The 15457-nt window shown below is 27.0% G+C and overlaps 1 protein-coding gene across 1 annotated transcript; it reads right to left on the bottom strand.

The window, feature by feature from the left end:
* Positions 1-5739: 5739 nt before the first annotated feature.
* On the bottom strand, positions 5740-12605 carry LOC145742697 (spermatogenesis-associated serine-rich protein 2-like). The gene is made up of 14 exons (XM_082560476.1): positions 12464-12605; positions 12131-12242; positions 11524-11654; positions 10830-11214; positions 10503-10540; positions 10202-10235; positions 9893-9999; positions 9414-9495; positions 8971-9183; positions 8527-8745; positions 8169-8236; positions 7706-7803; positions 7567-7633; positions 5740-7042 (listed from the first exon to the last, which is right to left on the bottom strand). The coding sequence occupies exons 1-14, from the start codon at positions 12482-12484 to the stop codon at positions 6704-6706; spliced, it is 1914 nt and encodes a 637-aa protein (XP_082416602.1). The 5' UTR covers positions 12485-12605; the 3' UTR covers positions 5740-6703.
* Between the last annotated feature and the right edge of the window lie 2852 nt (positions 12606-15457).

Below are 15457 nucleotides of genomic sequence, written 5' to 3'. Positions count from 1 at the left end.
AAATTAACGAAACTAGATTTGGCAGCCAAATAAAACTAATCTAAAATTATTTTAAATAATAATATTATATTATTTTAAATAATAATATTATTACAACTAAAACCATTTAAGCATAATAACAAATTTAGTAAATTGCAAACCTATTTTTTCTTGTTTTATATATCTTTAATTTACGCATAATTTAATTCAACTATTGCGTTATATTTTAAAATCAAAAATTTTAAGGTTTTGTTATTATAGTTTTGTTTTAAAATGTTTGTATGATAAAAATTATAAAAATAACTTTCTAAGTTGAAATAAGATAAAAAATATTCAAAAGAAATTTCTTACGTGAAAATTTTTTTTGTTATATTGTAATAAAAAAGCAAATTACATAAATAATGTTTTTATTCTCTTCTTTAAATAATTTGCATTTTAGTTTTATTTGGCTGCCAATGCAATCGCAATTATCGATTCTTTGGTGTTATTTGTTCGTGTTGTTCTTCCGCACTGGTCATCAGTGCACATATATTTATGGGCCCGACAGTACTACATTCATTCATCGCCAGTGCTGAGGGTAATGCCTTTTATTTTTTTAATTTTACAATTTTCTAACACTTTCAAATATTACACAAAATTTGTGTCAAAAATCCAGTTTAAATATATATATATATATATATATATATATATATATACTTTTAATATTAATTTATATTTTTGCAATTGCTTTTTAGACTTTCTGCCCAACATGGTTGATAACGTTAAGCAAAATAAGTTTGGGATTTGCTATAGTTGCATTTTTAACTCCGATTTTTACAACGTGGATGCCAATTAGTTCTTCAATGAAGATTGCAGCTGAGATTAAAAACGGAAATTGTTATCATAAAGGTAATATGAAGGATTTAAAAAATAACAGTTCTTTAGATTTTGTACCATTTTTATATTTCTTTACTCTTGATGAGGAAAAGTCGACTTCACGACCTAAACATAGAATAACGTTAGTTACCCCGACCCAATCTCAGCTTAAACATTAAGTAACGTTAGTTACCCCGACTCAGTCTTAATACTGTTTTTCTGTTTTATCCTAACTACAATTTATAAATAAATAATCGTTTTTTACTTTGAATGTTTAACAAAACTTTTGATTTTTAGACTCTTCACTTAATGTACAATCGGCAATATGTGCAGTCTTTACGATCACAGCTGAACTTTTATATGTTTCGGTATTTACTTTTACTTTAAATATATATAACTCAGAGGAAATCCGTGTAGTATCGGGTCAAAAGGGACACACAAAGTAAGTTAAAAATAAGTAAAAACAAAAATGCATAAGACGGATTTTAATAACTAAATCATAGTAACGGGTAATAAAATAAATTTTTTCAACAGTGGTTTTTAAGTAAGTGGGTTTTAAAATTTTTTTTTTTAAATAAACCATTTCTGTAAATCGTTTTAATTGGGTAGTAAAATATGTCGTAAGGTAATAGAGGTGTTGAATAATCAGTCTGAACGATTTATTAAATTCCCAAATAAGTCCATATTAAAAAAGAATGATGGCAATCTGGGTGTAAGGCTACCTGCAAAGTTAAGTAAATTAATAATCAGTGAAAAAGTCGAAATATAGCGAACTGTTTAATATTAACAACGTACACAAAAAATAATAAAACAATACAATGGTTTAAGATTAGAAAAAATGAATTTAAAGTGCTTTTTACACATCTGTTTCTTTATTAAGTTGATTTTTAAGAATATGTTAAGAAACTAAAATCGATTTCATTTTGGGCACCTGCATTTGTATATTTTTTCTTCAGATATTATATTTTTGGCTGTGCTTGACGTCACTTGTTTGAATTCATGTTTATTTATTTAAATAAAAAAGAAATTACCTACACTCTTTAAGCAACATCCAAAAATAATCATTAATTCAATCAAAATTGTTCTTAATTAATCAAAAACTTTGATATTTTTAGTATTCATGCCCTAGTTAAACGATGTTTCTTGGTGGCTATTGTCTGCATGGTTACGGATACCATGACAATGATTGGCATATATTTCATAGGCAAGCATGTCCCTGAGATATATATACACATATTACCAAAGATGAATGTACCTATTAATTTGATTTGTATGTTGATCGTCTTCAATCAAGTCCCTAAGTAAGTACGGCTATAACTAATACCACACTATTATCTCTAACGTATTTAGTAACAAAATATTCCATTTTAGGCTTTTGAAGAGAACGTTGTTGGCGTTTGGTCTCGGAAAATTAATTGGTGATGGATTGGACAGTACAATTATTTAGATTTTTTTGCTGTTAAAAGCATACATAGGCATATTTGTCATTTATTGAAAATATTCAAATCAATCAATGCTACACGACTCAGTTTACCGTAGAGAATCGAACTACTAACAGTAACAGTAACACCTTTAACATTGGCAATCCCCTTTTGACTTTCGGTCGTAGACAAAACTTGAACACAATTTTAAAATGCTTTAATTTAGGAATGACATTTATTTATATGGTGTTAAAAATGTAATATACATACGTTAAGTAAAAGATTTTGTATACAATGTAAAAATGCAAAAAGAAAGTATTTATTACTCCTAAATAATCAATCGAGTACGTAAAAAGTTAATCAAATAACCGAAACGTTGTTTATTGTTATTAATAATTACTCTATATTTAGCATTTAAAGAAACATACTGTCGGCGTAATAAATTAATTAGAACAATTTGCTTCACTACAAGAGGTAATACGATTTCTACTGCAAAAATTCGTCAGACTGAATATCAGTAAAATAATACCCTAACTAATTTAAAGAGATGGTTCGGTCGAAGAATTTCTTTTTTAATTATGTTAGAATCTATCCAATTTGCACGAGGATACGATTATTTTAAAAATTGGTCTAGTAGTTTTTGAGATATCGTAATTTAAAGGTAAATATTGTAAATAGGGAAAATCGCTCGCGAGTCACGTGATAGGAAAATAACCTTATTTTGCCCTCTCTGAGCCGTTTGTTGTACTTTTTTTTAAACTTTTTTGCAAAAAACAAACTTGGCATGAAAAGCAAAATTTATCCATATTATATAAGACAGTTGTTACTTTTTAAGTATTTTTTGTTGGGTGGGCCGTATTTAAAAAAATTTAACAAATTATGGCTATGCTGTTAATTTTAAAAATTTACCAGCCAAAAACGCTTACAAACTCTTGCAGGAAAAAGACAGGTAAACTAAGTCTTATTAAAGCAAAGTTTACCGTTAACACAGTCTTAGTTTTGTTTAAAATAAAATCACTTCATTGTTATCTTGTCATTGTTATATTGTCAAATTGTTCAAATTAGCGTTTTTAGCCTATACAGACGATATATACTTTTATTTTGGTTATACTATAACAATTACTTTAGTTATATTTTTACATATGAAAAGCACAAACTAAAGTTAAAAAAGGCAGCAAACACTGATATTTGTTGCCAGGGGTACAAGTACCTACGTATATTGTACGTTATATTAAAAATTGTTTGGAATTATTAATTAAAAAAATACATAAAAGATGTTAACCAGAATATTTAGTTTATAGTTTATTGATGTATTATATACTTTATGTGGTTAACCCATTTGACGTTTAGTGATTAGAACTATTTTTATATGATACCCAACAAAATTGTCGGATATATAAAGGATATATAAAGTAACAGGTTAACTTTGCTTCAGTAACACTTAGTTAACCTGTCTGTTTCTTGTAAGTGTTTGTCAGCCAATATCAACCGTTTCTGGCTTGTAAATTTCCAAAATTAACAACATAACCTTAACTTGTTAGAATTTTTCAAATACAGCCTACCTAATTAAAAATACTTTAAAAGTAAAAAATGTCTTATATAATATAGCTAAATATTGCTTTTTATGTTAAGTTTGCTTTCTGCAAAAAAAATTAAAAAAAGTACAACAAACGGCTCAGAGAGGACAAAATAAGGTCATTTTCCTATGTCTGCCAGCATATGATCTTACGACGATGACGTCATGCGTCACGTGACTCGCAAGCGTTGGGACTTTCCCTATTTACAATATTTACCTTCAAATCCCGATATCTCAAAAACTACTAAACCAATTTTTAAATAATGGTATTCTCGTGCAAGTTGGAAAAAATACAACATAATTAAAAAAGAAACTCTGCGACCGAACCATCTCTTTAAACATGTTTAGGCAGTCAAGGCCTTCTTTTACGGAGGATAAATAATATAAAAATAAAAACCTTTTATGTCATAAAAACACAGTCGTTGCAAAATCAAAAAAAATGTTAGACGCGTAGAAAGAAGTGTTGTCATATTGTATTAGCCTATAAGATAATAGCCTAGGTAACCAGTCGGTTAAACCAAAGTATATATATAAACACAAGTAGTTTAACACGTGACCGTAAATAAAATTAGAAGATCAAAATAGGTCTTAGAAATGCATTACAGGTATAGGAAAAAACACGAACATCCTGTTTTACAAGAATTCCTTACGTAGAAATCTAAAAATTTTACCGGAATTCCATTTTACTAATATTTTAACATTTTTCGCGCAGTTTTATTCGTGTAGTGTTGTTATTAAATAGAGATATAATTAAAATAAAAGTAAAAAAGAAATAAAATAATAAAAAAACGTCTAAAATGTTGTTTACTAAACATTATTACGTCATAAAACACATTGTTGTATGAATGGAAATTGGGGACAAACTTTAATAATACTCAAGGGATGCGACAAATTTTTTGAGAAAATACAATTTTGTATTTTTAATAAAATTTTTGCGTATAAAAGTGTCAAAATATTAGTATAATAGAATTCTGGTTAAATTTTTAGATTTTTACATTAAGAATTTTTGTAAATCAAAATATTCAGGTTTTTTCCTACCCATTTTGGGTTAAACCAAAGTATATATATAAACATAAGTAGTACAACTGATTCAACCGGATTGTTACGTCATTTTTCCAATTCATGAAGGCCAAAATGGGTCTTAGAAATGCATTACAGGTATAGGAAAAAACACGAATATTTTGATTTACAAAAATTTCTAAAATGGGCACCTAAAAATTTAATAAAAATTTAGCGTAAAAATGTTAAAATATTAGTATAATGAAATTTCGGTGAAATTTTTAGATTTCTACGTAAGTAATTCTTGTAAAACGGGATATTCGTGATTTTTCCTATACCTGTAATGTATTTCTAAGACCCATTCTGATCTTCTAATTTTATTTCCGGTCACGTGTTAAACTACTTTTGTTTATATATATACTTTGGGTTAAACCAATGACAAATTGATCCAATGCCATTTCAACTCTTAAACAATTAAAATATTTTTGGATGTGTTTACAATTACGAGTCACACTATTTGCCCTTGAGCCTGGCGTTTATAGATTAAAATCGGCCTAATAGCACAGCCTTTAGCCAAAAAATACAAATTCCAATAACTTAAGGTAATACAAAAAAGGAAATATTTGATATAAAACGATTTTGATTATTGGGGTGAAATAACTGCTGGCGCAAGTGTTAGTTGTTGTATTCTAACGTCAAGGCTACCTTTGTTTATCTGACCCCAGAAAGTTGTTTCGTTAATTGTCATAACAAGTAGACATGTTTTGCACCTTATTTTTAAATATACTTTTAAATCTAACTCTAATAACAACCAAACAGCTTAAAAATCACTTATTTTTCAATATATTACAAATTAAAAACAAATAAAAAGTAAGGCTTTTTAAATAATGAAAATTTTTTATATTTATTTATTAGTTTTTACATAATAAGGGAACATTGTTAAATAAACTATATTAATTTTGCAGCAAAGGGGTTAAAATAAATATTTTTTATAGTGAACGCTTTTTAAAATTTAAATAACACAAGAAAATGACAGCATCAGGCATTTAGTGATATATAATATAATGCATTTTTTTTATAACCAACTACACACTACTTGTTATTGCAAAATAAATAAACCCAACACCACCCAAAATAATGTTGTTTCAAAAAAAAAAAAAAAATTAAGTAAGGCATAAATATACAGGTTATTACAGAATAAAATTATGATTTTGCTTATACTAAATAAAGTGGTACAATATTATAGGTACCTATAAAAAGTAATACACAAAACTAAAGCAACATTTAATATTGGCACCTTGTTTAAACTTTGTTTTTTTTGCACTTGGTAGTTTTTATCAATTGCCTTTGAGAAAAAACTTTTTTAATTAGGTAACTTTATAAAAGTTACATGACTAAACAAGCTATGAGAACAAACAAACATTTATATGCGTAAATAATATCTAAGAATAGGAAAAATTTACTACTCTTACTCAACTAAAGCATCTATAGATACATGAAATAAAATTTTAATTTTCATTACAACAAGTTATTATATTTTTTTAATAAGTTTAAATAGCACCTTACATAGCAACTATTTTTAAACATAAAAACTAAATTAAGCATTTATCTATAGAAGTATGAAAGGTTTAAATTTTAAAAGATATTTATTTAAGTCTTTTTTATGACTATTTTTCCTTTGTTGTTTTTGTCAGCTAATCATATCTAGAAATTTTAGAAATTAGCAAGAAAGTAACCTTAATTACATCTTGTTAACTTAGCACATATTTGTTATTTGTTCTGGACTTTAAAAAACAAAAATACCAATTTAAAAAAAATGTTTGATCATGACCTTGGCCTAAGAATTTGTTTTTATTTATATTTTTCTAGGACTTTAAACATCTGTGGGTTGATCTTTTGGTTTGTTTTTTGGAGGAAATCCTTTGTTAGAATTGTGTCTAAAATTTGGTTTATTTGAAGAATAGGGCGGCCTGTTATCAAAGTTATTTACGTTGTTACTCCTACCCTGTCCCCCATAATTTTGATAATCCCCTTTCTGGTAGTTTCCTTGGTTGCGGCTAAAGCTTTTAGATGAATCCACTGAGTCCCTAACATAATCTTTTCTTGGGTAATTTCTAGGCCTGTTCCCAAAATTCGAATTTTGATCATGATAGTTGAAGTTCTGCCTGGGGTGTTGAAAGTTATTTTGTTGTTTGTCTGCGATCTTTGTCCCCTAATTATACAAAACAGATTAGGTTTAAAACTTAGGCAGCATAGAGTAACAGTAAAAACATTCCGCTTTACTAAAAAGGTCCTAAGATCTCTTCCACTACTTTCATTCTGCAGTGTCAGAACATTGAATTACCTGGAAAACTACATTCAAATTAAAAAATAGTAAAAAAATACAAATTGAACTTAATAAATGCCCAAAAAATCTGGATAACAAAAGTTTCATAATAAATATATAATGCATATATCTGGCATAAACTTTTTTTTACATGTTAATTTTACATGTTACTTATTTTTTTTTTTTTTTTTACATGTTAATTTTACATGTTACTTATTTTTTTTCGTTATAGTGCTGCATCAATTAAAAGCTTATAAGGAATTTTAAGTCTAACAAATATTGTCATCTATATTTTTGAGTTGATGCAACCTAAATGCCTGGTGTTTATCGTTTAATGATAAATGCCTAAATATTCAAATTAATTAAATGCCATAAATATATATTCTTATGTAAATAAAAATTTATTTTACCTGTTGATGTTGATTTGATGTTTTTTCTTTTGGTTTTTCTCTGTTATCTCCATACCGCCTTTGTTGCCTATAAAATATATTGTTGAATTGCATCAATAAATTGCACCAATTATAAAACAAAATATAAATATGTATGTACCTGTTTTCATTTTGCTTATTTGTAAATTTTTTAAAGTTTTTTTTTGGTTCAAAATTGTTCGTTTTTTCAGTTTCGTTTGCCCAAGAAGAAGGACTTAGCTGTAAAAAATTCAACTTTTTTTAACTATTTTTTCTGTAAGTGAGGTCCAAATTTATGGTCTAGGTCTAACAATTATCTTCAGCAGATCATTTTTATTATAATAGTATTATAACTGTCAATTGTTTTTTTTCGCTTGGCAAAAGAAAAAATTTCTTTACAGAATATAATTTAAAGGTGGGAGTATATAGACGCAATGGGAGTTACACCAAGGACTTTATGTGGTAAAGAAAATGTTTTATATACTATACCATGCTGGTGGTTTTAAACTTTAGTTTATAATTGCTACACAATTTAAAATTAAATTAAGTACTTAACCATTTTAAACAACTAATCAACTTTAAAAATGCACAATTAATTGTCTTACAGGAACTAAATGGTTCGATTCATCTGCCCAGTTTGATGCTACAGCCTCATTAGTGGTACTACTTTTACCTAAAAAAATTATTTTAATTAAAAGAATACTATATATTTATAGGAAATGTGTTTTTTAACTGTTCGTAAATAAACCAAGAGTTAATAAAGAGCAAATTACATCTAGAACTGTTATGGTATTAATAAAATAAACAGAAAAATATTTAGTACATTAATATTATATGGAAAGTAGAAAAAATTTAATGTCAAAAATAAAATGCAAAACCTAATAAGTGTTTTACTTCTTAACATACATGACAGTAGAAAAAAGTTTCTTCTACTGCTTAAAACAATGCAACAAAAAAACTTGCCAATTGGTTTCTTTAGATCGCCTTGAACATCTTTAACCTCTATTTTTTCCACTTTGTTGACTTTCGTTGTCACTTTTCTGTTTTTCTCTGGCCTCTGTTGCTTTGGCGGCTCCTTTTCTACAACAACAGGAACAGCAGGAGAGGATTCGGCAGCAAAAGAAGATGCTGATTCTGTTCGAATTCGACTTATCAAGGATGGTTGGTTCTTGACGTCACAAACTTAAATTTTTTTGTTCAAATTTTGAATAGAATTTTAACTATAGTTTGTACTTTAACACAATGGGCATAAAATGAATAATTTATTAATATTTATTTGTAAATATTAGCTCTATTTTATTGGAGATAAAATAACTTTTGTTTTGGGTTAACAACTACACTCCAAACATTTTGAAGATTTTACACAATTTAAATAAATATATAATACAAAAAATAATTTTAACTTACTTTTTCCAAAATCTGGAATAAGTTTTAAATGGAATTCTTTGTCGTACACAAAACGAGTTGTTCTTCCGATTTCTTCATCAAATTTTCTTTCAGCAACAAAGTGTTTTATATCGTTTCGAAGATCAGCTAACTGCTGGGGGTTCATATTTCCAACTTTTTCAGTTTGTTGCTTGAGCTGAGCAGCGCGAGCTTCTCTTTTCGAAAGCAGCAAAACTACAATAAGTAAAAGAGATCGTTATATCTAAAGTTGTGTTTACAGTAATGGGCTATTATTGTTAGTAGCAAGAATTTGCTTAGTTTATATAAATTAAGCAGGAAGTTAAGATGGTCTGTCTATAAAGACTGGTTCAAAATAACTTTAAATAATTTTTTAACAGCAAAAAACATCACTTATTAATTTAAATATAACAAAAAACAACACAGAAAAAATGTAAAAATCATACATGCTTCTTCTTTAATTTCGTCAAGATTTCTTAACAAAACAACCTCCCTGTCCATTATTGCATTAGACAATTCTTCAAAGGCCTAAATAAAAAAACAAAATATATTTATACATATGTTGCCTAAATTTAGAACAATTTAAAAAATTTAAAAAAAAGAAGTTACATAACAGGTCACAATATGAACAATATTAGTCACAACACCTCTTAAAAATGGTAACATATTTTATTAATCAATTTTCTAGGCCTATTACATTTTAACCTTTTTCACTCATCATTTATGATAGTTAAAAAATTAAAACCTATTTATGTTATTATGTATATCAATAAATGTTCTAAAATATCAATATGTATCAACACATTTAACACACTTATAATGCAAAAATATATTCAAGTATATATAAAAAGATAATTTTAATGTTTAGGACCAAAAAATAATAAAGTCATTTAACTTAACTGCTAAATTAAAAATTATAATTTACCTGTTTAATTCTTTTATAACTTTCAGTGATTTCATCATTAAGAAGGTTTCTATATCGGCCAAATGATACTGAGCATCTTTGTAAATCCTTCGCAGCCTTCTCAATAGCTGAAAAAAAACAAATCAGGATTATTGTTTGCAATGTTTAATTTCTACTACTTTTGAATAAAGTAACTTTCCGTGAAATACCAAGTAGAACAAAATGTTATCATTTTAAAGCAAAAAATAAATGGCCTTTTAAATTGTATTATTAAAAGTTTAAATTAAAAAGACTAACCATGTCAAAAATAATAAAACTAACATCACTTACATTTTTTGTTGTTATTACGATTCTGGAATAATATCTGTTGTTCATTTAAAATTAAAAAAAAGTTTATATTTTATGTTACAACTGATAACAAATATAACAAAGTTTAAATAACATAGCAATATTTATAAATAAAACAACATTGAGTGAATAGTTTCAATTGTTAAACTAAGGATATATTAAACATATACAATCAAACCATACTACAAAAAGAATAAGAAAAACATAACAGAATTTAATTAAATTTTCCAACATTGAAAAAACTTTATTTAATAAATAGTATCGAAAATAATATAAACCCTACCTGAGTGTGTGCTTGTTGGTTATGGCTATTATTCCCATCTAAAAATAATATTTAAAAAATTTATTAGAAACAGGAAAAAGTTGATTTTTTGTTTACTATGGCTATTTTAATCCCACTTTTTTTATTAATACATTAAAACCTTAACTCTAGTCTACAAGTCTCAAAAACTTATAAATCTTATAAAAAAATGTAATTATAACTTATAAATCTTAATTAGTCGAAATTAAAAATGCCTAAAAGCTTAAACTAATTAGAATAAAACGCAAAATAGTTTTATTAAGGTAAACATTATTTTGTGCTTAGTTTAATTGCAACAATTGAACTAACCATTATGTTTATGATGAGTTTTGTGCTTGTTCCGATTATAAGAAACGTGATGCGAATGTGAGCTTGATTCTGAGGTTGTTCTCCGATGCTTTTCTCCTTCCAGCAGTTTAGCTGTTTGCGACATATCATTGCCAGATCTTTTTTCCACTGGTTTCGTTACATGGTTCACCGATTTTTGAATAGGTTCAGTGTGTTTTTCGGTTTCACCAATGACATGATTTTCCTTGGTATTAGTTGGATTTATTGCATTCTCAGCAATAGATACAGCAATAGATGATGTAAGTACTGGTTCTGCAGCTAGGATATCTGATTCATTTGTCAACTCTTTTTTTTGTTCATCTCCATTAACTAGATTGTTATTATCTATGGTTGAATCTTCCACACTCTAACAAAATAGGTTGATTTTTAATACAATAGCCTTCCACAACTATTAGGGATGTGCAAATACTTTAACATTAAAATGCTTTAACGCTTTTACAAAAACATGTCATTTAAAACTGACAACCGAAAATTAAAAAAATTTTTTTTTAAATAGTGGAAAGTAAAAAAAAATAGCGCGAAGTAAAAAATATAGCCTATGTATTTGTAATCTTATTAAAAAGTCGAGTTTATTAAAAAATTAACAATTTACAAAGTTTTTTTTTAAATTTTAAACTGAAAAAAAAAATGTAAAGTGTAGTAAACAACTCAATACCACAATTTCCTTCATTGCATCATTATTGGTGCTTAACTCTTGTTTTAGTTTTTTCGCCTTCTTTTTCTTCTTTTTTTTGGGTTTGGTTGGCCCAGTACTTTGCCATTCTGTTAAGATTGCCTTAATTTTTTCTATGAAAAAATATTAATAAAATTTAAAAACAAGTTATTTTTTACAAATATATTTTGGTGTATTGTTATTTATGTGGTAAGTATAAATGTGATTGTAAGCTGTAAAATAAATAAAAAAAATAAAGCCCAGTCTAAATTATATAAGCTACATTATCCCACAGTCGAGAATAAAGTTTTTATGTACTTTAGTTAATAACAATACCATTTTTATTTGCGCGAATAAAATATTGACAATGCTTTTACTGCTATGAAAAAATGTATTTTAAAGATTTTTAATAAGATAACTATATATTTTTAATGTTATTTATCTATCTTTAAAGGAACAACATTTACTCAGAATATAATTTTTAAAAACTAAAAATTGATGTAAAAAAATACTTAACTACAGGTATATGCTTAAATTTATTAAAATAAGTAAAAATACACTTTTTTTCTTACTTATTTTTCACTAATTACAAGCATAAACTTGTGTTTACCTGGAACCATAAAATCAGCAATTGCCAATTCCAAATCTTCGTCATAATGTTGAAGAACTAAAACAATTTCATGGTTGCTATACCCTTTAACAACACTTTGAATCGCATTTACCTATAAAATTAAATTTATTAAATTATTTAACAAGTAAATTATATTTCAGATAACATACAATTTATTTACATTCTGATTTAAAAGTCAAAATTTTAAAGTTTAAGCTTGTTTTTAATATTTTTTAGTTATTTTAAAATTTAGTCTGTCAAAAATCTATATATTTGCCAAGAAGTTTTTAACAAATAAAAAATATAGGCTATATAAAACTTTTAATTTCTTACCTTTTCTTTAACTGAGGTCATTTCTTTCACAAATTTAACCAAAATTTCTCTTAAAATTTAAAAATAGTTGGTAATACCTAACTCCCCCTTTTAAAGGTTTTAAAAATAATAAAATTATAAATTTTGTCATTGGACAAAAATTGTTAGTTCAGGAAAAATTATGGACACCCTAAAACAGGATGTAACAATTTGAAGTAGCAATTGAACAAGATTAATACTTCAGACAAAAGTACTTCTGCACTGCGCAATAGTTTAAATGTTTGTTTAAAATATTGTGCTCAATTTTAACTTCAAACAAATACAAAACTAATTTAAATTGTAATGTTCGGTGAACTATTCTAAATTATTTAAATCAAATTTATAAAATACATTTTAACAATTTAAATTTATTTTTAGACAACATTTTATTATTAAAAAAATTTCCTTTTTGATACATATACCAAGAATTTTCTTGGTTCATAAATTTTTATAGTGCAAGGTCAAAATAAAATAGTCCTTATACCCTAAAATAACAAAGTTAATGTCTACTTAACAAATTCATAATTCTAAGCTGATGTACCCTGAACCTGTTATAAAACGTCAATAAAAACTTCATTTTAGACTTTGCACTTAAAATGACAAACAATGTCTACACACAAACAGTAGTTAATAAATTATTATAGAATACCGTGACAAGCACAACTGATCTGAATTTAATACCTTACATAATATTCCGAAATGTTCCAAGTTAATTTTTTCGCCAAATAAAAAAAAATTTTTGATAAATTACAACTTATATATACAATAAATTTATTAAAATTATTTAAAAACACTTTTAAATAATAATGGCTAAAAATGACATTGTATTGCATAAACACATATTGACATTGTACATATGCGTACAATAGAAAAAGGTGGTATGTACTTAAATTTATTGAATAGAAATAATGTGAAATATTGACCTTTGAAAAACAATAGTTAAAGACCTGATGTATCCTACTTACTTAATAAAAATAATTTTATTAACAGTAAGACTACTTAACAGGTAAATTAATAAAAAGTCCTTTCCACTGCCAGCCTAAACATAATGCATTTAAATCAATTTTTGCACAAAAATGCAAAGTTTATTTAAATTACTTTAGCACTGGGAGCACCAGCAAAAGTTTAAAATTACTGTCTTCATGTATATCTTAAATAAATATATTTTAGAATTTTGCCTTTATTTAAATTCTTTACACTTCTGCTAAAATAAGTCTAACCTGGCATTAATATGATTTGGAAAACACTGTATTAATCTAACAAAAAATGTAAAAATCACAAATTTAAGATACAAAACACATATACCTTCCACTATAAAAAGTAAGGCAGTGCACACACAAAATTTTTGTCATTTTAAAAAATGCACACCTAAAATTAGTAATTTGCACACCTGGTGTTTAAAAAACTCCCATAAATATGCAAATCACATTCACAGATAAAATCACATTCATGGATACGCTTGTAGCATGAGATCTGGTTGAAAACTGCGCAACTTTTTTTTAGGCAGGAGAAATGCCTTTTTTTTAAAGTGGGTGTAAAATTGGGTTTAATGACAGTTCATGCTGCAAAGAGATTGCAGGTTTAATACAAGTATTAAATGCAGAATAGTGTGAGACTGTATGTAAACGTTAAAATTTGCAGAATGTGGGACATGATGGAGTTTTGGTACCTTGCTACATGAAAAAAGGGGATACTTGGGGAATAATGGGAGATTGACTTTAAAGACTGAGAGATGATGTTGAATCAAATTTAAAAGAAAAGAAATGATTTAATTGAAATATAAAAATTGCGACTGTTTTCATCTTTTGCAAACTTCTGTTAACGTTTACATGTAGTCCCACTATTTTCCGCACCAGCCAAACTTCTTTTATCTCATGTGGCCCCCAACACCCAAAGGGTTAAATAAAAAACGAACAAAAGAATATTTATTTGTTTAATTTTTTATTTCCTTACTAATTTTTTAGCTTGAGAATAATTTTAAAGATTAACCAGTCTGCCAGTTAAAAGACATTCGTAACAAAAAACAACGGCAACAAAAACAATGCTAAAAATATAAATCCTCCCCAAGCACACCAACTTTCTCTGAACGAGCTGGCAGCAACATAAGACCACCACCTTTCTGTCAGAGAGCTGGCAGAGAGTAGCAGAGAATTTTGCTTGGGCGGATAATTATAAAAATAGTGATTCCAAATATTTTATAATCGTACAATACAAAAAAGAACGGGGTAAAATAGCCCCTTTAAAGGGAACAAATTCAAATCAAACCTTATATAGAATAAGTTGGCAAGGATCTTAACACTTTAAAATTAAAATAAAATTAAACAAAACATTGAAAAATTGTTAAAAGCAGGAGTAAACTTTTGTACTGCACTAAAATACGTATTATTACTGACGTTACAAATCGGGGGTTTTGACAACTTACCTATCATGTCGCTCCAATTTATTTTTGATATTTTGTAAAAAACAACGTACCCAACCACGACATATCTTCAAAAAAGTGAACAAAATATTAGAAAGTGGTTAAATGCAGGTGTAAACTTTGTATTTTCGTTATATACGCTATATAAGTGACGTCACAAATCGGGGGTTTTGACAACTTACCTATCATGTCGCTCCAATTTATTTTTGATATTTTGTGGAGGACAACGTACCCAACCACGACATATTTTCAAAAAAGTGAACAAAATATTATAAAGTGGTCAAGAACAGGTGTAAACTTTGTATTTTCGTAATATACGCTATATAAGTGACGTCACAAATTGGGGGTTTTGACAACTTACCTATCATGTCGCTCCAATTTATTTTTGATATTTTGTGGAGGACAACGTACCCAACCACGACATATCTTCAAAAAAGTGAACAAAATATTAGAAAGTGGTCAAATGCAGGTGTAAACTTTGTATTTTCGTAATATACGCTATATAAGTGACGTCACAAATTGGGGGTTTTGACAACTTACCTATCATGTCGCTCCAA

This window comes from Corella eumyota, chromosome 2 (assembly GCF_963082875.1).
Source record: "Corella eumyota chromosome 2, kaCorEumy4.1, whole genome shotgun sequence".
In the NCBI taxonomy this organism is placed as follows: domain Eukaryota; kingdom Metazoa; phylum Chordata; class Ascidiacea; order Phlebobranchia; family Corellidae; genus Corella; species Corella eumyota.
Note: the sequence above shows the minus strand (reverse complement) of the source record. Positions and strands in the feature narration are given on the sequence as shown.

Bases quoted from the DNA above. Each gene is read 5' to 3' on its own strand.
- LOC145742697 (XM_082560476.1), bottom strand. From the start codon at position 12,484: ATGACCTCAGTTAAAGAAAAG. The intron at 8,237-8,526 runs GCAAGTTTTTTT...TAATTTTTTTAG, and splicing joins CGATCTAAAGAAACCAATTG to GTAAAAGTAGTACCACTAAT. The intron at 7,634-7,705 runs GTACATACATAT...TATATTTTATAG, and splicing joins AATAAGCAAAATGAAAACAG to GCAACAAAGGCGGTATGGAG.